The 26,520-nt window shown below is 41.1% G+C and overlaps 1 protein-coding gene across 1 annotated transcript in view; it reads right to left on the bottom strand.

Moving 5' to 3' along the window:
• tafa5a (TAFA chemokine like family member 5a) overlaps positions 1–21,668 on the bottom strand; it is a gene marked incomplete at its 3' end in the record, with an annotated part of 90,592 nt that extends 68,924 nt beyond the window's left edge. Inside the window, exon 1 of the mRNA XM_080518584.1 lies at positions 21,555–21,668. Within this exon, the coding sequence (XP_080374710.1) occupies positions 21,555–21,645 (91 nt within the window). The 5' untranslated portion in view covers positions 21,646–21,668. The remainder of the gene's footprint in view (positions 1–21,554) is intronic.
• Between the last annotated feature and the right edge of the window lie 4,852 nt (positions 21,669–26,520).

The following is a 26,520-nucleotide window of genomic DNA, read 5'->3' as shown; positions in this document are numbered from 1 at the left end:
GATGTGAGTCTCCCTTGTGTTGTAAGCGGTGGAGGGATATGAAATTAAGAAAAGAAGTTTGACGGTAAAAGAAAGGCAATAAACGAAGTGTGCTGTAATTAAAGTTTCTGATGTCTGCATAACTATCGGCAACACGCCGTACAGCATGCACTGATCATCACTCAGAATGTCAAAAATAAAGGTAAAACAGCCCAAAGAAAAGGTTTCAAATGATTTCCTGTTGTGCAAATCAACCAAAAAAAATGGATGAATTTATAGTTGACTTTTTTTGCAAATATGCTCCAGTAAACATTCACAACTAATGATAAAGTGACAAGATTGTGACAACCTCCTCTTGTGGCTGACAACCTAACCTCCCCCACCTACCTTTCTCCGCCACTGTCATCAGTCCGCTTTCAGACTATCCATCCAAAGAATAACTGAAGTGAATAAATCAAGGAATAAAAAGACCTTTCACACATTCCTTTTTTTTTCTTTCTTTCTTTTTTTTTTTTTAAATCAGGTGACGCATCAAAGCATAGCTTGTTCCTTGGCCTAATCTCCATGACAATCAAAGGGTCATGATTGGGTCAACACCATTGTTACTTTTTGATTGCGTAGGTTTGATAATGCGAAAGGCAGACGTGAGAGAGACTCGGAAGGCGACAAAAAGCTTCAGGAGTAGTAGTGATGACTGACTGTCGTGAGCTTTCAATAAAAACAAGGAGAGTTATCACAGACGACCTTGATTTTACCTGATAAAAAAGCATTACGTTTATGGTTTTGTTTTGGTTGTTGCGAGGAAAAAATAAATTAAAAAAGAAGCTCTGATGCTGCATCTCTAATTTGCATGGTAATATGTCATTTATTGTTCTGTAAACGTGATATATGCGCACCATCTCTGGAAAATAAACCTATCAAAAGTTGTTACTATGCTCATTTTTCATTTTCAGCTATAAGCCCCTCAACAATTATTTGAATTTTTAAAAAAAATACGACAACAACTCAAGCTGGGAACGACCTCAGTGAAGACTTCCACGTAGTTGGAGGAAGGAAAAAAAAACCAACAACAAACCAACAACTTCTGTACCCATAACTCTTCTTGAGACAAGCAGATACATCATCTCGTCCAAAGCTTCCCCACCCTTTGCCACAAACTGCAGCACAAACAAGCACATAAAAAGGCAAACTGTGTCTTATATTTCACTATTCTGGCGGGGGAAGCTGTTTGGCCAGACATTTGTTCATGAATATTTAGGTGGTAATGTTATGAATATGCATCAGGATGCCGAAGCAGCGCTATCAGCTCACAGATTTATGAGCAAGTGTAGGAGATAATGATAAAGGAGATAACCTAGCTACTATGATGAACATAATGCATGCAGAAAAGCAGGGAAAACACTATAATAATACTTTTTTTTTTACTTAAAAATCCACAAACTGCCCTAAAACATACAGAAACTCTCAGTAATGTATTTAATTTGAATCTTGCAATAAATTTTACTTTGATATATGAGTCGTAGGGCTGCACAATATTAGGATAATGTGGTATGATGTATTATTGTTGAGCATTGCAGCAAATACAAAAACTTCAGAAGGCATGAAACAACATGACTATAGAAATTAATAAAGAATAATAAAGAAAAGGGAAAAAAAAGTATATTGAATCTGCAGAGCATGAATTCACAGTGCACGGAAACATACTTTATCGCAATGCAGTTGGGTTTTTGTACACATTGATGTGTTGGTGATACATTTTCAATATATGGCATTGTTAAAAGGTGGTGCAAATAAATTTTTTTTTTTTTTTTTTTATAGAAAATCTTCACATGTAGTATCTAAAGTATTTCACGTTTAAGTTTATTTGAGAATTTTTATATGTATATTACACTTAAAATAATTTATTGTCTAAAATTTGTCTTTTTTTTATAATAATTTCTGCTTCGATTTACTTTGATATAAAATGATATATTAAGAAATTAAAGGAGAAAATAATACCACCATGGGACTTTTCTAGTTTCTGCACTAACCCCCCCCCACACACACACGCACACACACACACACACACTCCGAAAACTCTGCCAGCACAAAGAGGACGCCCACCCCACTGCTCCAAAAGTTACCTAGAGCACTTTGAATTAGGATAAACAGAAAAAACAGGCAGAGCGGAACTGTCACAGCAAAATAATCTGAAATGACATTTCTGTCATTTTCAGGGTGTGACTATGAGATTTGTTTTTGCTCTGCCCCTGAGGTACGACGAGAACCGGAGTGTCACAATCTTCTTTTTTTTTCTATCGGTGCAATGCAGTACCTTCATGGGTGTATCATATTTGTTGTGCATGTGTGGCACCTCCTAAAGTGTGTCAGTGGCGATAAGACGCTATACTGCCCACCACATATCACAATCTCCTGCCTCGGGCGAAGGAATGCCCAGGAGAAGAAGACGAAGAAGAAGGAGGAGAAGAAGAAGGAAAATGAGGAGACGCATAGAGAAAAGTACACTTTGGAACATCCCCTGCAGGGATGGAGGTGAAGATTGGCACGGACACCATGCTGGATCCTTCGGGATACAATTTCACTTGAAAGAGAAGCTTTTGTTGTGTACAGTCATAATTTTCTCAGGGATGTCAAAGCATCGCTGATACTGGCAAATATATTAAATGCATGACAGCTGAGCAAGGTAGGTCACCTCAAAATAAACAAAATGCTAATTTAATAAATGTTTGAAAGGCGAATCTTTGGCTGCCTTATCAACTCTCCTAATATTATATGCTACATCCTATTGAGGTTATGCATTTGGATACCCTCCATGGTGCACCATTAAAAAAAAAAAAAATCACAGGAAAATATGCGACAGAGCTAATTAAACTCCTACCATTGCTGAGCAGGAGAGGGGGAAAAAACGAAACTTCATTTATCATGCATGTGAGTCACTGTGAAATGATTTTACTTAGCTTATGCAACCTTGTTAGAGGCAGCTGATGTGACCCCCCTCAAAAATGTCAGAGGAATTAAGATTTGACTTTCAACCCCCCCCCCCCCGATCATTCCAAAGAATGCTGATCAAACATGACGGGCATGCAAAATAACTTCTGCTGTGGAGGCATGACAAGGAATTGGCTGAAGCGCCGAGTTCTCTATCCGTTCCGATGCGTTTTTCATTATCACGGTCTTGTTTCATATCAAGGGTGCTTGGGGTTGGACTTGTCTATATCCAAGACCCCAGTGTTGATAATTAGGCTTCTACACATCCCCTCTACGATCTCCTACTCATCCCACTCTTACTTGCTGTAAAAGGTATCCAGCACTGTCACCAGAAACTTGTAAATCTTTAAATGTGCCAATTGTACCAACAGTTCTACATGCAGATATTGTTACTTCAAAAGCACTCTTGAATATAATTACATAAGCTATAAATAGTTTTGTTCACAAGGACATGCAATAGTTTTGCATCGTCGACAATAATAGATGACTAGCAGTCTGTTGCCGCATTCATCCCAAAAACTGATTATAGCAAGGATATTCAATGTTTAGCAGGTTTCCTGCCTGCAAGGCCTTATTAGAAACAATGAAAATGGAAAAGTTAAATCATTCTCGTGGAAACAATACACTTAAACTCATAATTCCGACTGTTAATGAAGGATGTGTCGTAGCGCTTCATAGAGAGGCTATTGTGACAGTGCTTAATGTGTCTACATCTGTATTTAGCATGTCTTTAATACGTCTTCCATCCAAGGCTATTATTTGAGTGACATTGTTTAGGATCCTACACACTGTACGATTTAAATCATTTTCTAAGTTCACAGCTAGCCACACTGTAAGACAAAATCTAATAACCTTGATTGAAGTTTACTGCAGGTTGTCTTTGGTCACAAGACTATGACAACAGCAGTCCTTGAACCGGTCTCACAGTGTAATGTAAGACCACCGATTTAGACCTGAGACCAAATATTTTGCAATGATTTTTCCACGATTGCCATCTTTCGTCTGCATCAGCCTTAAGTAGCACAGTGTGTAATCGCTTTTTGTAAGCTATGATAGGGAGCATTTATGTAGAAGTGACGTCAATCCATAATATCGACTTCAAACACATCATTTAATCTGCATTTGGTCCTTATGGGTGAAGACAATGTTGTTTGTGAGGTTGATTGGTTGATTTTGTTTAATCTTAACCATTGACCGCCCTTGTTCTCAACATGAATACACTAATTCATTCCTCATGGCACTGTTGACGTAATCCCAGCCCCAGCCCCTGGCCTCAACTCAAACTCAACCCTTCACAGCTTCAGTGACGACTCGACCTTGAAGCTGCTTGAACTTGGCCCCGAGAGCTAACTTGGGTTAGGGATCTTGAATCCGTTCCACCCCGAACAGAAATTACACCTCATTACCATTTCACCTTTGTTGAAGTAGGTTGATGATAAATGAGATATTGTGATGGCTCTGTTATGGTGTGGTAGTCATATTTGCTGGCAGAGACTCAATGGGTAAGGGCCACTGCAAATCAGTGTAGTGCTATTTAAAACTTTCACCTTGATGGAACGGCTCTGTTTTGTTGAGATTTTCTTGAATGATGGTGCTTCCATCAATAGGACGTGAGGAGTTACAGAACAGTTTAATGACACTGTAAATTACCTGAATGGGCATTAACACACAAACCCAATCTCAACTTGGACACCCGTGGCACAATCTGGACCAGTAAATCTGAAAACACTCTTCACCTTTAAAGTCAAAACATCAAACGAGGACATAACTTACAGAAGTAAGGCATCAATTGTTTTGCTTAAGTGCATCCCGATGTGTATGCAGGTAGGAAAGGGTAAAATAGCTTATTGACTTCAAAATAGTTCCAGAAGATCGCCTCTTCATGCATCTTAGCCCGCTTCAATCGACAAACGCAGACATACCTTTATGTCCATGGGCAATAATCCATCTAACCAAACACATAGGTCTTTAATTTATGCAAGGGGGCTTGAATTCATGGTAAAACCATGCGCACACAGGTAGAACATGCAAACTCTGTACAGAAAGGCCATGAGCTCTGAATCAGATCTTCTCACATTGAGGTGTCAGTGCCAGCCACTACACCATTATGACCCCAATTGTTCATCCTGAGGATTATATAAAGTGTAATTATGTCAACTCAATACAAAGAAAAATGATAGGCTTAAGGTTGAATATTTTAATTACCACATCAGTTTCATACAGCAACAGATATGTTAAGTCATCATCAAAATTCTTGATGCAGACCCACACGCTGAAATGAAGTTACCGTGTAAACATCTTCAAATCAGTTAGGCACATTTTTTGTGTGAAAGAAATTAAGAGTGCTAAATACACAGCTAAATAGACATGAAGGAGGAGAAGACTTTCCAAGTGCAGTAATATATATATATATATATATATAGTTATTTTTACAGTAGCATGAATTAGAATTTTCTTTAAAAAAAGAGAAATAGGAATTAAAGAGATGCATGCAGGAACATATCAGTGAGCGGTGACACATTGTTGCCGCTTTCGGAGGTGGAGTGCACCCTGCCTCAACGTCCATTTTTGTTTCCTTGTCCAAGTTCATCACAAACCTGAATGCTCATCTCGCACTCTCACTTTTGGCAACACAGTCGGCTCCCATTGAAGAATCAGCAGCGCTTACTACAGCGACAGCATTTTGCATAACAAAAGAGGAGAAAATGGGGAAGCAGGAAGATGGGAGAGGAGATGGGAGCGTGTCAAGGATGTAGGGGAAGTTTTCCTTTTTAATTTAGATGTGTGTGCATTCAAGTATGCATGTCCAAATGTGTGTACATTAGTAATAAAGCTTGGGGCGAGAGCTGGAGTGCAGACCGTCAATGTGCTTTAATGGAGAGTATGTGCTCACTGCGGCACGGCATGAATGATAAATTATTCATTGGCTACAACACCACAACTATCATCAGGCCTTCACTATCATCATCAGCCGGCGGTCAGCTGTTGCTTTAAGAAAAACGATAAAAAGCTAAATGGTAAATCATCCATGAAAGGGGGGGGGGGTACACCCTGTCATGCTGCAGTGACCACCTCAGGGAGTAAAAAAAAAAAGAAAGTTGTGAACACAGGATGTGTTTGGAGTTAAAAATCAGTTGTTTACAGCTCCCCAAACTCTTACACACAAGCCACGTGTCCCACTTGTTATCCCTCTCTTTTCACACATTCTCACGCACGCACGCACGCACGCACACACACACACACACACACACACACACACACCCTCCTGTGTCTGTCTGCTCCTGTTTCATTTTATGTGGTCAGCTGTATCCACTCTGTCCCTCTGTCTTTGCATTCATTCCTCCATTTCTCAGTCCCGCTGTATGTCCCACCGCTTCTGCCCCCACAGTCGCTCTTTCTTGCCCCCCACAACCCTTAGTTCTGTCTCTATCTTCCAGTGGAGGAGGTGCCAGGGCTGCGTAATTGGTATTCAAGCTCTGTCAGAGCCAATGCAGAGCCCTGTTAGCAGAATAAGAGAGGAAACATCCTTATCTGGATTTCCACGGTAAGCAGAGGGTTGGGAGGCTGGCTGGCTGGGGGTTTCAGCTGCACTTCCTGTTCTTCTTCGTCTTATTTTTTTATCTTCTGTGTGTGTGTGCACTGTTTTCCCATCGTGTTGTCTCTCATCTTCTTCCTGCTATCTGTGCTAATTATTGACTGGTTGTGTTGCAAGGCTCCACATTGAAGGGATGCGCACACACACGCACGCACGCAGACGCATGCACGCACGTACAACAGAACCGAACACAATGACAACTTAAGAATCATACACAGCCTGCACACATGCACACAAGGGCTAAAGCCCGGAGGAACACCTGCCTGCATGCACACTCACAGAAACATCATACAAACTCACTCGGCCCCCTGGCGCACAGCTTCCCCCACATCTGCATCATCAACCACATGTATTACACACACACACACACACACACTCTGTCCTCTCTATCTCCTCTCGGTTCCAGAGGGCTACACTAAAAGACACATGTACTTGCGTAGCACCATTATGGGGCTATTTTGAGGACATTGAATAAGTGCGCCCAGCTCCAACTACTGTCTCCTTGCACACTGTAAAATGTGACAGTGGCTTGAATGAGAGTTAATTAATGGAGCTATGTGCGAATTAAATTTTAAAGCAAGGAAGAAGAATAAGCCTAAGTTGGGGGAAAAAATAAGAACACAAAACCAGATAAACAGCCAGAGATGATTTCAAAGCAATTTGACATTAAGCTGGCAAGAAAATCAGTATTGACAAGTTAAAAATGTAACCTTAACTTAAAGTGGTTTCTTTTTTGATTATGATATTAAATAACACTCAGATGAAAATACAGGCAGCTACCATTATTATTGCATTGTTCAATTCAGCCTTGACTCAAGTCTAATGTTTTGTTTTTTGTTTTTTTCTCTCATTGTAATAAGCCCTACCAACATTTAGCAATCCAGACAATGAGAAACACACAAGCAGAGGATTTATTTGAATTGATTTTTCTTTTTACACTGTATAGAGTACAAGATGCCCTTCAAGTTTTATAATTAAAAAAATGACATATTTTATAATTAGGCATTGCTTCATTTTGGGAGTGCATTGGATTTTATTTTGCAAAAAGCGTATTGTTTTTTGTACAAACCCCTAAATTATGTTGATTTCTCAGAGGGTGTAATTTAAGAACTGAAGTATGAGCGTCAACAGAAATATGGAAAATTCCCAAGAGAGTACATTTCCCTAACAACCCACAGTACCTGTGACAAGAACAGAAAGGGCACGCACAAAGGTGCTGAAACTACATTTTCTGATAAAAATATAAAACCTGCACTGCATACTCATCAGTTCTAAGTTTGTATTGACAGCAGTCAAATGTATTATAAAGTATTTTGATTTGTTTTGTGCTTTTGAGTGCATTTTATGATAGCTGTTCCAGATCTGTTAAGATTTGCATGTTTTTTTCCTTATTTGATTATAAATTGGGTTTGGCTGCTGTAAGTACACTGCAGTAGCATATAGACGAGAACTCCAAATCAGCAACCGTGTCTCCAAACCGAATGCTTGCATGTCACTTCGGAATGCAACAATGGTGTGTATTTTTTAAATTTATCAGTAAAATGGTAATTAAGTAAAGAATATTGTTAGCTGTCACATGGAAATTTTGCTGGGTTTTTTTTAGCAAGCTATATAGGCTTGTCTAGATATGCTGTAATTAATTAAAAATAGCATTTTTAAGAAATACTACTTCTCAAGTGTGTGCACTAATGCTGATGACTTGTTCCTAGTTTGAGAGAGCATGCAGATTTTCCTTTTAGTGATTTATTTTCCACATGTGAATGCACCGTCAGCTCCAACCAGCCAACAACTCTGTTACCAAGTTAGCAAGCTGTTGTCTGTAGAAAACTTCTGATTGGGTGGAAAGTGCGTCATTCACATATGAATCAGCTGTTTAGATGAAATGATCAATTATATAAAAGAGCAGGAACACAGAGCAGCTGGTGGCAGAAATAGTACTGCACTGACATGGGTTCCTGTCGGTAACAGGACTGCATATTGAGGATTTAACACCATGCAAGTGTAGAATATTAGATATTTAAAATGTTACGTTTAGAACACATCCTAACATCAACATGTAATTGTGTTTGGATGAAAAGATACTGTACACCAGAGCATTTAGCCAATTCAATATACAAAAAAAGCACAATAACTGAAGTGGCAATTTTCAACTGCTTCCATGACTACCTTTATTTTTTCACTGACAGAATTGGCACAATTTAATAGGGAGGTAATATTTTCCTATTTTAAGATTTTGCTGCAATCATTTGGCTTATTCAGCATGCTTACTATCTCTAATAATATCATCAAAATAAGCAGAACCATTTCCATATTTTTATTTACAGCTTCATAAATGCTGATTGAATCTGAGCACAAACAAGAAGAGAAATGAGATAATCAAAGCAATGAAGGGAAAGCCAAATCCGTCTAGGATGAATCGCGTGGTTGAAACAAACTGCAGAAAGATTGGAACTACAGACCAATTTAGATGATATCCTTATTCTTTCTCTTTAGCGCTGGCGCAGGTTACTCGCACAGCCAATCGCTGTCTGCCGTTACCTGAGTTGCCATGGTAACCCTCCCCCAAAAAGAATTTATTTCAGGAAGCAACCCATCGGCAACAACCTGTGACTCTCTCTCTCTTTCTCTGTCTGTCTCTCTCCCTCTCTCTCCAATTTTCCTCCTCCGTCAATCTGCTCTTTCACTCCTTTATGCATTCTCTCTTTCAGTTTTATCGGCGTCCCTCCCTCCATCTACTTCATCCATCAACAAATGGTGTCCTTCCTTTCATTTCCCTCACCTTCCTATAGTCTCTACACTTTTATCTGTCTGTCCCTTTTCTGCCTCATTTGCTGTCACATATTCAGTCACTGGGTTACTTCACTTGCAGCTACAACCGGAGGAAATGGCGCACCGGGCTCCTTCACTATGCTTTTATCTGCACTCATGGCTGCTGCTGAATGTGTGTGTAGGTCTGTGTGTGTGTGTGTGTGTGTGTATGTGTCTACTTTTTATATGCATCAGAAAGTGTTTGAGTGTGTTGTGCATGAAGAAGAGCCTGCATACGTAACTATTTCTGCCAATTATTTCATTAGGGACTGATAGATTTCTCTTTCCACTATTACTGCTATGGCTATAGGCACAAGCAGAAACCCCAGCAGTTGTGTACACACACACACACACACACACACACACACAGAAGTCACAAGTCCATCAATTAGGGAGGCAATTTGCTCAAGTGGTTCCACCTGGGTCAAAAGGCAGGTGGGCGGCTCTCCTCTGTTTACCTATCAGACACTGTTAGGGCTGAGATGTCACCGGTTTTACTTCTGCCCTTCGTTCATGATGTCAGCTCCGCTTGTTTTTGTCCGTCTGCCTGTCAGAAAGGCTGCATTACAAGGGGTTTGTGCGTCTGTCTGTGTGTGTGTGTGTGTGTGTGTGTGTGTGTGTGTGTGTGTGTGTGTGTGTGTGTGTGTGTGTGTGTGTGTGTGTGTGTGTGTGTGTGTGTGTGTGTGTGTGTGTGTGTGTCTGAGTGAGAGGTTATGTCAAGCCGTTAGATGATAACTGGAATGTACAGTATCTGTCATTGTCTGGCAACCAAATGACAGATGATGGTAACGTTTCACAGAAGTGGCGTGTGTATGTATATATATATATATATATCTGTGTACATGTTATGTGTCACTTTATCAAGCTGCTGACTTGTGGAAGAAGTAGCAGATGCTTTTTTTTTCTGTTCACACTCCTCTTGGTCTTGGACAAGATTGCGTGTGTGTGTGTGTTGCTACTTTTGAGAGTTGTTTGTTGTGGCCTGCGTGTGGCCTTTGCTGTTATATTTCATCTCCTCTTTCAAGTGTGTGTGTGTGTGTGTGTGTGTGTTTGTGTATGTGCGCAGGTGACCCTTTTTGATGGTGTGTGCGTACGTGCTTGTGTGTGCGTCCATCTATACATGCTTGCAGCATCTACTGACTATCTTGAAGAATGGCATGTGTTCAGAATGTATGATGACACACACACACACGGTCTGTTTGATAAATTAGACTTGGAGCTACAGGAATTTGCTTTGCAATGTGCAAAAGCAAACAGGAGATAGTACATACAGTCTGTCAGGCTCTGGCATATATTTGCAGGGGTGTATGTGAGTGCGTGCGCTTGTGTGCAAATTCATATGCCCGCATTTGTATTTGTTGCTACGCCTCTGAGCTTTAACTTAACATGCGCAGATGCCCGTGGCCCCGACGTTTATCTGCAAGAAATAGAGTTTGTGTGTTTACATGCCAGCCTCATTGTGCAGATGTGCTCCGAGGCACGGCAGCGAGCGTACGCAGTAGGTAAATCGTACCAACAGGACCTCCATGTCAATGCTTCCTCTCCCCGCCGTTTGATTTAGGCAAGGGCATTCTGTTTCCTGCATCCCACAAGCCCTATTTCCTTTCTCATTGGATGTGGTATTATCCTTGGGCTTATGTGGTACAGCACAAGATATAATTTATTGTCTGTTCAGCAAGGCAAATGTGCAAACCTGGCATATTTCATTTGCTGAACATATCATTATTAAAATATTGTTTCTTTTTTTCCGCCTTTTTTTGTGCTGTTTCACGCTGTATCCTGAAATGCTATTTGAGGTACATCTGATTCATGCTCACTGTGAATTTCTGGGCGATAATAACCTCTGAAATAAAGAATATTGAAGGCCATGCACACTCCACCTTGGAGGAGGCCAGCCAAGTCGGCGTTATGAAAGGAAAAAGATGAGTGGTTAAGTCCGACACATCAATGCACATCAATGCATACCAAATAGAAAAATGTGCACTGCCTCTCCGATGATGAAACATTTGGTTTGGGAAAGCAGTGACCCTCCCGCCCCACTATGCATACTTCCATTTGAGCTCTGATGCGTGGCTACCACAGGCAGACTGCTATAGCAGCGAATTTCACTTCTTACCGTGTGAATTATTGTACACATAGCATATACGTATTATTCTAAATAAAGAATGTGGTTTTGAAAATTTTAAAGTGGTGGCACTGTAAAGAAACAAAATACCATGGAAGAAAGCTTTCTGTATTCATGAGTTTGGTTTTAACAGTCCCTGCAGGTACAATAATGAAGTTCCTATCCCCCATGTGGAATGGACCACAATGATTATGATGAAGCAGAATCGCTCAGTGTTTCTTTTCTTTTTTCTTTTCCTTTCTTTTCACCCACCCTGCTGTTGTATCGACAAAGCTGTAAACATAAGCATAAAACTATATGTGCTAACAATGCAATTGTAAAAACAGGAGCTATTAGCAGCTGCAGAGAAATAAAGGACATAACCCCTCTGCAATATTCTAAGTCTGTGGCAGGAAGAGATGTAGACATTTAAATGCTATGGTTATGACCCTATGTCATGTTTATTATATCCTTGTGAATAAGTGTGCTCATCCTCTCCACACCTGGATCAGATACTGTCTACTTCAGAGTGTCAAACAGAAGACCTGTGGGTGAAAACTGGTCCTAAAGAGGCTGAAATCTGGTCTGCCAAACAACCAAGTAAATGGTTAGAAATTAAAAGACAATTTTTTTTAAACCAATGTCTTAACAGCAGACACAACACAACACTGAGGCCCGAGCCAAGATATCAGTGAGGCTGCCATGAAAGACAGCTCCTTCAATGCAAGCAAATTCACCCCAAAGGCATACTGTCCTCCTAAAGCTGTTGCATTATATGTTTTTACAAACTCGTCCAAAGTATTTTGGAGATTTCACTGTATTTTGCACTAGAAAGTATCATGAGAATTGGCTTCATGGTATTGACTGCCATAAATACCTGGAAAGAAGCCAACATTATTGTGTGAGTAAAGGTAAGACAATCGTTTAGTAGTTGTTTTCTTTTATGACCAGGTAAAATTATTTGCTTGTTATTCTGGGTAGCGCTCACCCTGCAACCTTTTTTCACCCCTTTCCCCCGCAATAAATAAATAAAATAAATACAATTGTTTTCATTGTGCGACTCGTACTGTGTAATGCACAAGCCATCACATCTGTTTGGCAGCGATAGCAAGCATCTTCGGCATTCGAGCTACTTTACAACTTCGCACAAGACAAAAGGGTTTCCAATGAGTAAACAAGCTCAAACATGCCATCATTTGAATAATGTTATTCAAGCAACCTGTTGGATTACAATTTGACAGTGTAATGCTTGCCAGCTACATCAATTATGTCAATGATGATCACCATAAGAGCAGCGAACCTGATGAGTTATCTTGCTCTGTTGCATGACTAACACCCATGTCAGCACCTTTCCCCTCTGCACGCCGTAATAGCATCAGCAGATAAATGAGTGGTGCTGCTTGTTATGACCATAATGATATGGCCCGTCCTTTACAGTGAACTAAGCCCATTTTCTTTTTATGGCATTAGATCGAGAATAGGAATTGGAACACCACAAGCAATCTATTCAAGGGTGCAAAAAGCTAAGGGGATGTGACGTGCCAATGTTTTTTAGTGATTTTCATTATGTGTCATTCTATTCTAATTCATTTTCAATTGGACCATAAGAGCTGCCACCATAAGCGGTACAAAAGGCAGGAACGAACGAAGGAGGATCTTGTTTAGCTGCAAGACATCCCGAGAAAGAAAATAATGATCTTTATGAAATTGCTTTAGACACAATCTGACAGCCGAGACAAAGCAAGTGGCTGGCCTTGTTCAAATCGATAAAGCCTCCATTAGTTTTCTAAAGAGTAACACGCAATTTGTTTTGGTGGAACAGCATAGCATCGGTAATATTCTGGCTCTCTGACACGAAAAGCTAATGCACTATAGCCAAGCCAGCATCAGATTAAACTACATTTTGCTCGGGTGGAAAGAGAAGGAGCGGTTCGAACGCACCGGATCCATAAAGCATGACCAAGCCTGTTATCACATACACCACATTTGTGTCACAATGGCCTCAAGGACCATGCTTTGGTGAAGAGAGAAAAACCTTGTTTCTAAATCTATTCAAATGACTGTGGTCTCATGCAAACAGAAGATCAAACTTCTTAAGTAGGTATCGATCGGCGAGATGAACAGAGACACAAAGATTGATTGAACGTCGGAATGACCTCATCTCCACCTTTGACACAGCGGGAAAGCACAAATTGAAAGAGCGGAAGGGTAAGCACACTTCTCACCCATCATTTCCTCAAGAATGTGTGGATGTATCGCACTCAAGCACCCTGGTGGTCACAGAATCAATAGTCTAAAGAGTCAGCCTATGAATAAAATGAACCGAGAGCTCGGCCCAGTTCCCTAAATCAGCACTCTTTGAGCTTGTATTTCTTGATGAATCCACTATGAGCTTGGTTTGGACATCCAAGGGGAGGTACAAGCTTCTCTTTGAGAGATGGTCATGATGGACATGTTGCCAGTGTTGCAAGAATGGGCCCAAAGGAATCCGCCCTTCCTTGGAGAAAAATGCTGATCTGAGAGGATCTTTCTTCCACCAGCTGACAGGCCGATAGACAAATGGCTCTGCTAGTTTCTAACCTCTCAAACTACTGGCCCTCCTTCTTCTTGTCCTGCTAGTCAGAGCACAAGTCTTCTGCCAACTGCTCCTCCTTCTTTATTCAGTCTTGTATATGTGTGCGCACACGCTCCCGCATGACTAATTCATAGAGCAGAGTTTTATCAGATCTCGGTGACCAGAACACATTCCCTGGCAACTGGATGAGGTTTTAATTAAAGATACAGCTGCAGTCTCCCCTACCAAAAAAAAAAAAAAAAAAAAAAAGCACTCCGCTCTTTCTGTAGATTCCCATGTCTTAGATTCAGGAAGCGCACAATCTAGTAATCTGTGCTAGCTTGCTGATCTGTGCCACAATTTACTGCATGTATTACAGATTTTATCACCGGCATCTGTATTACATGAAGGTGCCTGAGGATGTAAGACGTAGCACTGCATGTCCTTGGTGATCCAAGGTTTTTTACGAAGTAGCTCAAATCTATGTCTTCAAGCTTGGATTGGTAGGGCCTGGGGGAGTTTTACACGGCCCGTCATGGGTGGAAGGGCAGGAATGAAGTGTGTAAGGCCGGTGTCTTTCTGACATCACTATTTCTAAGGCCAGCCACTGAGTCTCTCCACTAAAAGCTGGAACCCAGAGAGAATCCTCACAGCCAGCGTTTCATTAGAGTCCAACTCCAACTACTGCTTTTTTTTTATTGTCCCACAGCACTGCCAAAGCCCAATCAATAGGACTTTAGGAAAACTGGGTGCAATAGTGCACAGTTTTTACTGTCCAACAATCAATAGGAACTGTGAAAAACAGTGCTATGGGCAAATATTGAAGATTTCTCTCCCTCTCTCGCTCTCTCTTTCTCTCTCTCTTTCTCTCTCTCTCTCTCTCTCTCTCTCTCTCTCTCTCTCTCTCACTCACACTCTCTCTCTCACACACACACCCACAGGACACAAGGGGGTTGTTTAGACCTGCCTTAGATTACCTTGAATAACCATTGCAGGTTTCAACTGCAACTGTGATTGATTCATCGAAGTGAATTAATTAACAACCCCTTTAACTAATGAATCAATTAAGCAACTGATTAATGTGCATTGCCCCTATGGATTACAGCTGATACTGACCATTAAAGATAAATTGTGCTCAATTTAAAACACTTTACAGCAGATTACATGCAGGGGAATGCTCTGCCTACCAACATACCGTCAGTATGAAGGATTTGAAATCACTGAGATTTGCAGAGTAAAACATGGTGATTGTGACATTGCTTCTGTATGCTAAAGGAGTATTACTGCAGCATTAGATACATGCATATTTCCTTTATCTTTCTTGAGCCTACAGCTATGCTTGAGGGCTAAGTTCTCTAAAATCCCTCCTTTCTGGAGATTAATAATAGATGCTCCAAGATGAAGAAAAACTTAATGCCTACACCTCAGCTGCTGCATATTCAAGTCAGAACTCAAGCTGCAGTTCACTCTGACCCTGACTATAATTAAACAATCCACATGTTTTAGATGCAGGTGATGGCTGGCAAACAAATAGACCTTTTAAAGACAGCCCCTGAAGTGCATTCAGCATTCTGCAAATGTAGCACAAACCAAATTAATATTCTGATGGAAAAATGAAACACGGCATTCGCAGATGGCACAATGAAATTGAATAGTTGTTCCGAAATCACTGCAGCCATATTGCAGCAAAAGAAAAAAGAAAGAAATACAGGAAAACAAAATTGTATACCATAAGCAAGTGTCATTACAAACAACAGTTGTGAAGCAGTTCTTTAGCATCCCAGAGACCAATCATCTATTTGACAGCTCTGGTGCACAAAACTAATTATTGTGTGAAATATCAGTCGTATGCAGAGGAAGATTTGTGATCATTGTGAATCGCATCCAAATGCTGCAATCAAAGGCGTTTTTGATTTGTTTTGTACTCAGTGACCAGAGCTTTGAGCTTAGGGACCTTTTAAAGGAGAGTTGCCCCCGATGACCTCTTCGGTGAGTGGCATGCCGGGAGTTCTCGCTCCCACACGAGCTGCACAGCAGCTGTGACTGCAGGGTATGAAATAACTGACAAACTCCAGGAAAGGCACACAACCTTTGCCACTGCGGATACATTTTGCTCATTTTTGACAAATGTTTTTGTTTTCTTTTTTAACAAAAACAATAGATAAATCAGCACTGAGAGCCTTTAAGAATCTCAAGCCAAAAATGCAGTGTCAGAGTAACATAATTTGCCAAATTAGCTGACTGAACATGGAGGTTATATCAGGCTTGCGTGTGTGCTTCCAAACCCCTTTTGTCTGAGACCATGCCGCCACACCTCCCTTGATTTCTTGTTTGTGCCATTTGTCTGAAGAATTGTTTGTCAGCTCTCCAGTGAGCAAGTTTACCTCGGAGAAAAAGCTGGATTCGGCTCTCATATACAAGACATTTAGACCTTTATGATTGTTATGGTTGCTCTTTATTTGGCTATAATTTTGATTCTTGTCCGGGTTTGTTCGACATAAACTTTGCATTTATGAAAACAATGTGCAAGTTACCGGAAGGGGATCTGTCTACTCCTATGCTCCCCTCTTGTGCCAACTCTATTTTTACTGCAGGGGGAATAAAATATATCTCCCTCTTGCAGGGATTAACACAACTTCACCAGCAGAATGCAGTCTTCTGAGGCCACATGTATACTCTCACAAGAAGTAGATCATTTTGGTGAATGTTGGATTTCCTAAAGAATTTAACATTAAAACATTTTGGGGCAAAAAAGGAACGTGATCATATAAGTGAAGCACTGGTTAAACGTATGTTTGTTTATCATTTCAATTTGTTTTTCTTATGTAGTGATTTCGAACCAAAAAAATGTCACTGAAACTTCTACAAAAGAAACTCCAATTGCATTCTTTTCAGTGTCCAGGGTGATTTTTAATCATAAGGCAGAAAAGAAGGGTGTAGAGAGTGTAGGAACCAATTGGGGGTTGTCGGTATACCCATTAGGTGGTGCAGTGTATAAAAAGGAAGATTATCTGTAATGGGTAGGTGAATGCTGACCCGAAAGTGCATACAGGTTTTGGACTGGCTCCATTCAACTGGTAGGACAAAACATAATCTTTCTAATTATGGTCTAAATCACGCTCTAAATTACAATAATATGGTCAACAAAAATGCACAATCCAAAACTTCCCCTCTCCTCATCTGCAACACAGGAGAATATAAACCCATTCCGTCAATCTACTCTGGCAACATCCACGTGAAAACCCATAAGTGACACCAGCAAAAAAAAATATATAAACACAAACATTGCAGGACACAAAACCTACACCTTGCATTTACTTTACATTCAGTTGAAAAAAAATGTATATGAATATATTATTATATTTTTAAAGTATATATATTGTTATTATTTATTGTAACAACATACATTCAATAAAACTGGGAAAAATATAGTTCATGTGCATTCAAGACAATCAGATAGTCAGTAAATGGTGTAACATAGCAGATCCATTACAAATTAACATAATGTGCAGGTTTATTTAGGTTTGTGTTACTGTGAATATCTTTTTTTTTTTTTCTGGCGCACTCACATGAGGTGCCCGCCTTTTTTCCAGTTGATGTCTTCAGACTTGACGGGGCTTCCCTTTCTCCACAGGCCACGAACGTGCATGACACCAAGCGTCTGCCACTGCTTGACCCTAATCTGCCCCGAAGCTCCTCTGAGCGGAGCTTCTACACCACAGAATGTCATTCTGATCCATGTCTTTTTTCTAAAGGGGATCCCCCTGACCCTGCCTCTGTCTGTGGTTAAAAAAAAGAAAAACAATGATTCTGGTGGTCTGATGTCAGGCGCCTCACATGTATGCACATATATGTCACGTTGGCCCATTATGGCTCACCCTGTGGTTTTACCTGGAGATCGATAACTGCAGTTGTTAAGCAGACTGGTGGTCTGTTTCAGGGAAGGTGAGGGGGGCCACTTGGGTAAAAAGACAGGGGTTTTGTAAACAGCATAGCAATTTTGCTCACCATTATAATGGCGAAACTGAAACCTTTGTGTTATCAAGCTGTTTTTTTATCACGCAAATACAAAAATATGTCTCTCATTGTGAGAATTGTGGCAATCGTATGCTGTTTAAAGCCCAGACTCTTAGATTCTTTGATGGCTTAGCACCCTGAAAAACACAGAACAGGGACAAATCAATCATTCAAGATTATTCAATTAATCTGTTTTATTGCTGTGAGTCTTCAGTTTCCTCAGGATTTGTATTTTTAGCTGACAATGTGCTCATTAAGAGGGAAGTACTGGACTATTTTAAAATGTTGATTGTAAATCTGGCTTGATGCTGATTTTCATTACGTTATTGCTGCACTAATTGGGATCTACACACCAGTGATAATTTAAACTGATGCTCTTTTTAGCCATATATCTAACCCATAACATGGCTCCAATTCACACCTCATGTTGGGCACTACATTATGACCACTGAAATAAATAAGAGGAATATGTTAAGATGCAAGTGTCCACAAGGTTAATGGGATAGCGGCAGAAAGATTTAGATAACAACGACCAAATTGGGATCTTTATACAACTATCTTACCACATCATAAAACAACAATGTAAGTTTATGTCAGAAGTGGTCCAAGAGAGGAAAAAGTGTAAACTGGTCAAAGACCTGTGTGGCCTGATAAAACAGATTCTGGTTCTGATAGAAAGATGTCAGACACCATCATGCATTGCACATTGAAGCACACGTGGAAGCTGATCGAAGACCTGCACAATATCAGGCAAGGGGTTTTTAATTGTATAGCTGATTGGGGAATCTCACTTCTTGAATGGCTGTGTTTTGCTTTTTTTAACCTACAGTAAATTGGCCATAGAGTGAAAGTTGGGATTTCATACCAAGCACTATTCCATGAACCTGTCAGGCTCTCTATTGCCATGTGACAAATATCTCGGCCAATGAAGAGCAAAATGGGATTTGCTCCATTGCCTGAATTATTGAAGTGGACAGTGTGAGAAATTTATGGCACAGAATCCATCCACATTCTCAATGCATAATGTTTAAATAGGTTTCCTTTCCCAATCCACCCTTTCGGCATCCTCATTTCTCAGCGCACACAAACCCCATGTCACATTATCCAAGAGGGCTGATGCAATGTGGTGTACAACACCACCCCCTTCCCCAAAAAGAGCACTTTCGTATTTCACGCTTTTGTATGTTCCTCGAGTGTGCCGTTGTCTAATGGGCTGCCAGAGGGGTGACATTTTGTTTCTCCATGAGCATTCCCATCACCACAATCACCATCCTAGATCTGCAGCGAGCTGCTACTCCCGCATTCACCGGTGTGGAAATAACTCTACCTTTGACAGGCCTACCTTCAGATAACATACCACCTGCATACGCATCTGTACCACCAGCTGTAACACACACACACACACACACACACACACACACACACACACACACACACACACACACACACACACACACACACACACACACACACACACACACACACACACACACACACACACACACACGGAAACCGCTCAGGCAATCAGTCTCTGATATGATAAAGAAAAAACTGATTTCTTGTCTATCCATTTTTTATTCAGTGCAAATTTGCACTTTTGCACATTCTTGTTGGTTCTGCCGGACATCTCTGAAGTTCTTAATGTTTGTGAAAGAAGATGCGAGACAAGACTAAAAGGAGTGCTCTTTTTTAGGCCCCCTAGTGAATGCCTTTCATTATCCTCACTCCCAAAAGGCTGCTACTAATGCAGTCCTTTGAATTCATTTTATCAATTCTCATTATTCGGCCTTACAGCCGGCTTTGACCTTGGCCATTCTAGTAGACTGAAGTAAGGATATTATCAACCATCCCTTGTGGGACTCAATCTTCTTCCATCACTTTTTTAGCAGATTTCAATATGTATCATATGAACTGTAATCACCATCAATTGGACTGACCAGTAATCCCATCTCACAAAATGTGAAAAGCTATTCAGTGTCAAGTTAGAAGGCAACAAAAAAAATGCTGGCTTAGGAGAAAATCACATCAGTGTAACAGCACAACATGATACAGACAAACAACTCAGCGGTGAAGGTCAAAAATATTGCCTTGCCAGTCAACAAGCTCCACAATGCTGATCTAATGACTGTCTCTCGCATTAACACAGCCGTGAGCAGCGCTTTTTTCCTCCTGTTAGGTGACCATACAATCCTCTTTTTGACCTCTGTGAAAAAAAAGCTAGTATGCCACAGTAAATTAACACTCCAAAGGAAGGCTCCAGGACAAATGCCAGTACAAAGTTCTCAACTCTCCTTGTCTCAAATTTTGGCTGATTGACCAGGGTTCCTTCTTACTTTCAGCATGGTCCGGGCATCGTCCTTCCCTGTGGTCGCCGTGGACTCACCGCAGTGAGGAGACTGTTTGCCACTACTTGACCTGAATATCTGGCCAGTGCTGGAGGCACAGAAAGGGGATGGCAAACCAGTCCAAGCCATGCCTTTCAAAAATGTCCACAAAGGGAGCCCATGACAGTTTCTAAGTGCCAAACAGACTGCACTCGCTGCAGGGCATACATGTATAAAGAGGATATTAAGCACATTTTTTTGTGTGCCAGCTTCATGCAGTACAGTAAATCCCTTGTGATACATATTTTGACTTAAATAAGGAATCTTGAGCAGTAAGTGTACTGAAGCTCTGCGTGGCTTGTGAATTGTATATATGACGCTTGCTGCACTGGAGGTGGAATTAACTGGTTATGAGAAATAATCCCCTGCACTGAAACATCAAGTTAAGTTATGACTCATTAATCCACCTGACACACGCAATTGAACGTCTGCAAATGAAACTCAATTAATTATCTCTCGCAAAAAAAAAAAAAAAAAAAGCTTGGCGCGCGTGACAGACACAGCCACGGTGTCCGCGGGGCTGCGTCGCGCACAGACGGCCACGACGCAGCGCACAGACAGCGGAATAAAAGCGACTGGGGGTGCGTGGAGGGTGGTCGGCGTTTGAAATATAACTCTGCTCGAACACGAAAGGGTCATGCAAACACAATAGAGGGCGAACTGAGCGGTATTAGAGCCGCTTGACCTCGTTACCCTAAAGCAAGACTCTAGTGCCATCTATTGAAAAACGTTTACAACAAATCAGCTTCCCTACACAAACACAGAGGTGCTGCTTTTAGTGGTACTTTTCCCCCCCCTGGATTCATTGTACATCATGTCTCTTTCATGATATTGACATAATGTCGATTATTCGATCATCAAGCAGGGGACTTGTTGATGTGGAGAAATGTAGGTGTGGAAAATTAAAGATGGGCTGCGTTGCTTAATATAAATACATTATTTAATTCCGATTTGGTGTCGCTTGGGTCTGTATTATTTATATTTGTTTGCTTCAGCTACACTCCGCATTGGAGTTATTGCTGCGGGGAAACTTCATCCAAACTACATGTCAGGCGGTGGCGCATTAAAAAACATGAAGGTTAGGAGGGGTGGGGGGATAATCGGTGGAGTTTCGGACTGATTTACCTTCTTTGAGCAGGCGGGAGTGAATGAGGAGAATGAGAAAGCAGCAGATCGCCGCTCCGGTCAGTGCCCACGCAACTCTAAGTAGCTGCATCCTGGCGTAGGAAGGTTCGTGGCGGACCGAGACAGCCGTGCAGGGAGAGGGAGAGACACTCCACCTCAGCTCACAGACACGCACTGACTCATATTCTGTCGGCCACGTAATGCAACATTCATCCGATTCACGTAAAAAAAAAAAAAAAAATCCCCACTTGTTAGTCCGATAAAAACGAATCCGTAGGAAATAACAAAATGTGCGCGCTCGCTTGGTGCGTCAGAGTGGCTCCAAAAAAATTAAATAAATAAAGAGGGGCGATTAACCCCCAATAATAGTCTGAAAGGCTGGCATGCTTCCTTAAAACACTTTTTCTTTTTCTTCTGGAGTCGCTTGTCGGCTTCACCGGAGCCTCGCTGGCGACAGGTTCTGCAAAGCGGGCTGCGCCCCTCGGCGGGTCTCCGTCCTCCGGTGCGCACGGCTGGCTATCCAACTGCGATGCGGCGCGCAGACGATGATCACCGCTCTCCGCTGCATGTTACGCACATCTCTCTCCCACTGCTGGAGAGGCTGAGGCGAGCACTGCCAGCCAAGTCGCCTTTGCAGACTCTCTCTCTCTCTCTCTCTCTCTCTCTCTCTCTCTCTCTCTCTCTCTCTCTCTCTCTCTCTCTCCACCGTGGCTTCCCTCCCTCTTGTGTTTCACTCTCTATTCAGTCCAATGTAACTCTGTCATTTACGCACGACAAACAGTAGTGCACTTCATAAACTATGCATCCATGAGAATACGTGTCTCCTTCTCTTCATCTGCGCTCAGCCTCTGGAACTACCGCCCCCCCTCCCCAAATAAATAAATAAATTAAAAATAAAAAACATAAATAAATAAAATAAGAGAACCAGAGAAGCACGCCGTGCTCGACAATTTCCCTCCCCCATTCAAGGCAAAATCAGCAAAAGTCGAGCTGCGGGGATTCTGTTATTACCATTTTATTCTCCATTTATAGATCTGATCATCTATAAAAAAAAAAAAAGTGTGGCAGACAGGATTTCACACTTCGTGTGTGTGTGTGCGCGCGCGCGTGTGTTCCCCAGTCCCCCTTCTGCTTAGCTTCAGGTTACGTCACAATTCCCCCAAATATTCTCCTCCAGCTACACAGCACCAGATCGAGCTGCTGCAAAAGAATGTTTCCACTTGTGCATGGAAGTGAGTCAAGCGTGGGCTGCAGGTGATCATCATATGGCCAACTAAAAGAAATTAGCTTTTGAAATGTCTTTTTTGTTCTTCTTTTTCTGCTATAAAAATTTTTAATGACATCATAAAAATGTTGAAGAAGTGCTGAATTTAGGTGAATGTGCTTTGACTTTAACTTACATATGGATGAGAGAGAGAGCGAGAGCGAGAGAGAGAGAGAATAAATTCTACACCTCTATATTAGCCAAGCCTCTTGGTTATTGAAACAAGCAATAGGCTTTTGGTTAGCCTAGCCCACGGCTCTACTCCACGAATATTCAACACCCTCTGAAACCTATTACAACTGTGGTCTAAAATTTCATCACATTATGAATATAAAGAATTGATGCCGCTGCAAATTCTTTAAAAGCCTTTTCTCCTCTGGATGTTTAAAAGGATATCAGACTCCTGTCAGTGAATGCAATCCAACTGAGAGAGGAACACGATTGAATGTGTGAAACAATAGGCCATGTAATCCTCTACAAACCCCCATACACGAGCACAGCCATTGTCTTTGTTTCATGTGTTTCATATGCAGTGACACTCATTTGAGTGTGACTTTGCCGGGGATAGAAATTTAGATGATTTTTTCTTTGTTATGTCAAAAACTTGGGGAAAAATAAAGAACAAAGTCTTGTGTTTTAGGTTGATTGGTGAAACTAAATTGATCATACGTGTTAATCAGGATGGATGAATGGGCCAGTTGGCACACAATAATCCATATGGCAGCTCAAGTTATCGTGACATCTGAATGCTGCATTGGCTCCTTGGGGCTCTTGTGAGCGTTATTTCTGCTTCTGCGTATTCCTAATTGAATCACAATGACATGGCTGGACGGCTGACGGTGCCACTCAAACCAGAAAATTGTCATTGTCAGTGTCAATAGTTGGCCCCTGCAGCTATAAGGACTAATTAGCTGATAACCGTCTCCGTTGGGTGGATAGTACGCCAAACCCTGTGTGCGCGCGCGCATGTGTGATACCTCCCAGCTACTCCTCTGTAGCTGTGATCCACCCATGAATTGCATGGAAAGCAATTAGCAGAGGCCTGACCTCTACAAGGATTTAGGCTCAGAAGATTGCACATGTGTGACTGTGTGGTTGGGTAAGTCTTAACGTTATCACTTGCTGAGCCTATAGGAGTCTGCACTCTCTGGAGAACAAAAGACCCATATACAGTACAACGTCTATACGCATTTGTGCGAAGCTTGATTGAGAGTGGAAAACACTTAGAGAAAATGATACAGTCAGATCTGCCACAGGAACCAATTACAGCGTTCACAAGGCTGCACACACACCTGCGCCGTACTTCTCACCTGACATACCATGAGTCTGTAATATAGTCTCAAAGCACCAACAGCATATGTACAAGTGTAAAGAACATAAGCTTTTCCTACCAATTTAAGGTGGTAACAGTCATTTGTGTGTAGCTGTGAGTAAATAGTTACCACACCAACTGAATTCAGCTTCTCTGCTTCTACACCTACTGATAATTTGACTTTTGTGTGAAGTTATTTTAAAAGCAGAAAAGAGTGAATCGCAACAAAGGCGGCCGATTCCAGAGCTTGACTTCGGGTTAAAAGGGCTCCGGATGAATGAACTTCCGTTTCTTTCAAAGGCCGTTGCTTCTATATGATCATCAATTTTCAGCGACCCAACAGAAAAGCATACGGGAGTTTTGGGCAGTAGAATGTTTGGCTACCTACAAAAACCATGTGACCATGTGGTGGGGATTTGAAATGTGTTTTTTTTTTTTTTTTTTAAAGACTCAATTTCATTAAAGGGCAACAACTAGCGACTGGTTGGTGACGCATAAATGCGAGAATATGCAAATTAGCAAAAATCTTCACTTGGTGTCACACCAAATTGGTACTCGCATCATTGTTGCAAGAAGATCGACCGAACGACAAGAGAAATCTGGGTTAAAATTTGGAGTTCACATGCATGGCAGGAGAATGAGTTAACAATTGTCAGATGAAATGACATTTTTGTTGCCCATGACTGTATTGCAACAGATTCAACTGTCTTGCAACAGATTCGCCAAGGTCGTTCAACAGTCACGGGACAAATGAGAATTCTTGAACATCTGAAAACAAGGTGTCTGTCTGTCTGTCCGTCTGTCTGTCTGGCTGTCTGTCTGTCTGTCTGTCTGTCTGTCTGTCTCTCTCTCTCTCTCAGCATTTACGAAGCCTTGCAAATCACATGAGGAAATTGCGAGCCCCAAATGTTTTGAGATATTTTCAATATCCCTTAGAAAATTTGTGGCAGTTCAGTCAGATAGGTTTATTCAACACAAAGTTTATTATCATGGATTTACTCATGGCACATCTGTGTGACTGATCACAGTCATGCTCCACTACAAAGATTTATCTGAAGAGAGATGAGGAAAGATTGGAGAAAAAAAAGGATTACATCTTATTTTTTTTACACTTTATAAATGCTGGGTTGCGTAATCCCATTCAAACTCGCATGTATTGCATTTATTAATTATTCTTCAATCTTAATTAAGTATTGCACACATAAATGTAATAAAAAATTTAAATGATCGTAAAGCTTTTCGTAATGGGGGTATTTCTTTTTTTTCTTTTTATTTTAAGTGGGCAATATATTAAAAGATAACAAGACATGTAGCATGTCGTCCTGCATAACAATGTTTGATAGCTTTGTTAATTATGAACATTACCATTAAAGGTCATTTGGGCCTCAGAGATTATTTCCCAATTATACTCATCAACAATTCTCTTCCAATTAAGAAAATTAACTGGGCATTGTTTTCACAAATATTGGTCAAATTTAATTATGCTTCTGGTGTAATGACAGCAACTGAATATAGTCTCACTTTATCAACAGTTTGCCACTATGGCTAAAAGTCATTGTTGGAGAGGACAATGAATTAAAGAAAAAGTCTTCACAACCAATGGTTTGGCTATTAGATCACTATATTTAGTTGTTTTTATCTAAAGCTTTATAGATATGTTGCTTTCGGAATGCATCACTTTATGTATAGAATTGTTTCCTCAAATGATATGCTGCAGGGGGCAATAATCTGTTTTGTCCTGCCTTTGACCATTTTGAAATCTCTCTCACTAAACTTTAATGTTTTTCAGCCAGTACTAAGAGTTTCAGTTTGTACACTGCCGCTCGGGGACCAACTGTTCCGTCTAGACTCTATTAAAAATCCCTTTTAGATGTTTAGATGCTTGCATTCTGTGTGACCCTTTTATTTGTACATTACAAAGAGGTGGCAGAAATGTCTCAAGATAACTTTTGGAGGAATGCTTTTTTTTTTTCTAAATTATTAAACAATTCCCTTCCTTGCTATCCTCACACCACCCACATACAACTGCTGCCTCGTCTCCTCTCTCACTTTCTCCTGCTCTCTACTGCCACCCCCTCACCGCTATGCTTTTTTTTCTTGCCAGGAGCCAGGAGAAGCGTTACTTGCTTTGTCCTCTGTGCAGGTCACTGGCTGGGTGCCAGACAGAGCCCATGCCAATAAAAGCCATGAGTAATGGCCTAAAACTTCTACATTCACTGTGTTTCCCATTATTTCCATGGCCGATAAATCTGAAGGAAGGCTTAATCAGAGAGAAAAGCCGGAACATACGGCCGATGTCCAGTAGGATGTCCAACAAAAACATTCCTACAGTTTAATCTGAGATAAAAGTTGCGGTGGCAGCCACCGGCGTGTGACCCACTTTGTCATGT

Source organism: Blennius ocellaris (assembly GCF_963422515.1).
Source record: "Blennius ocellaris genome assembly, chromosome: 22".
NCBI lineage: Eukaryota > Metazoa > Chordata > Actinopteri > Blenniiformes > Blenniidae > Blennius > Blennius ocellaris.
The sequence above is the reverse complement of the archived record's forward strand: the minus strand, read 5'-3'. Positions and strand labels throughout refer to the sequence as shown.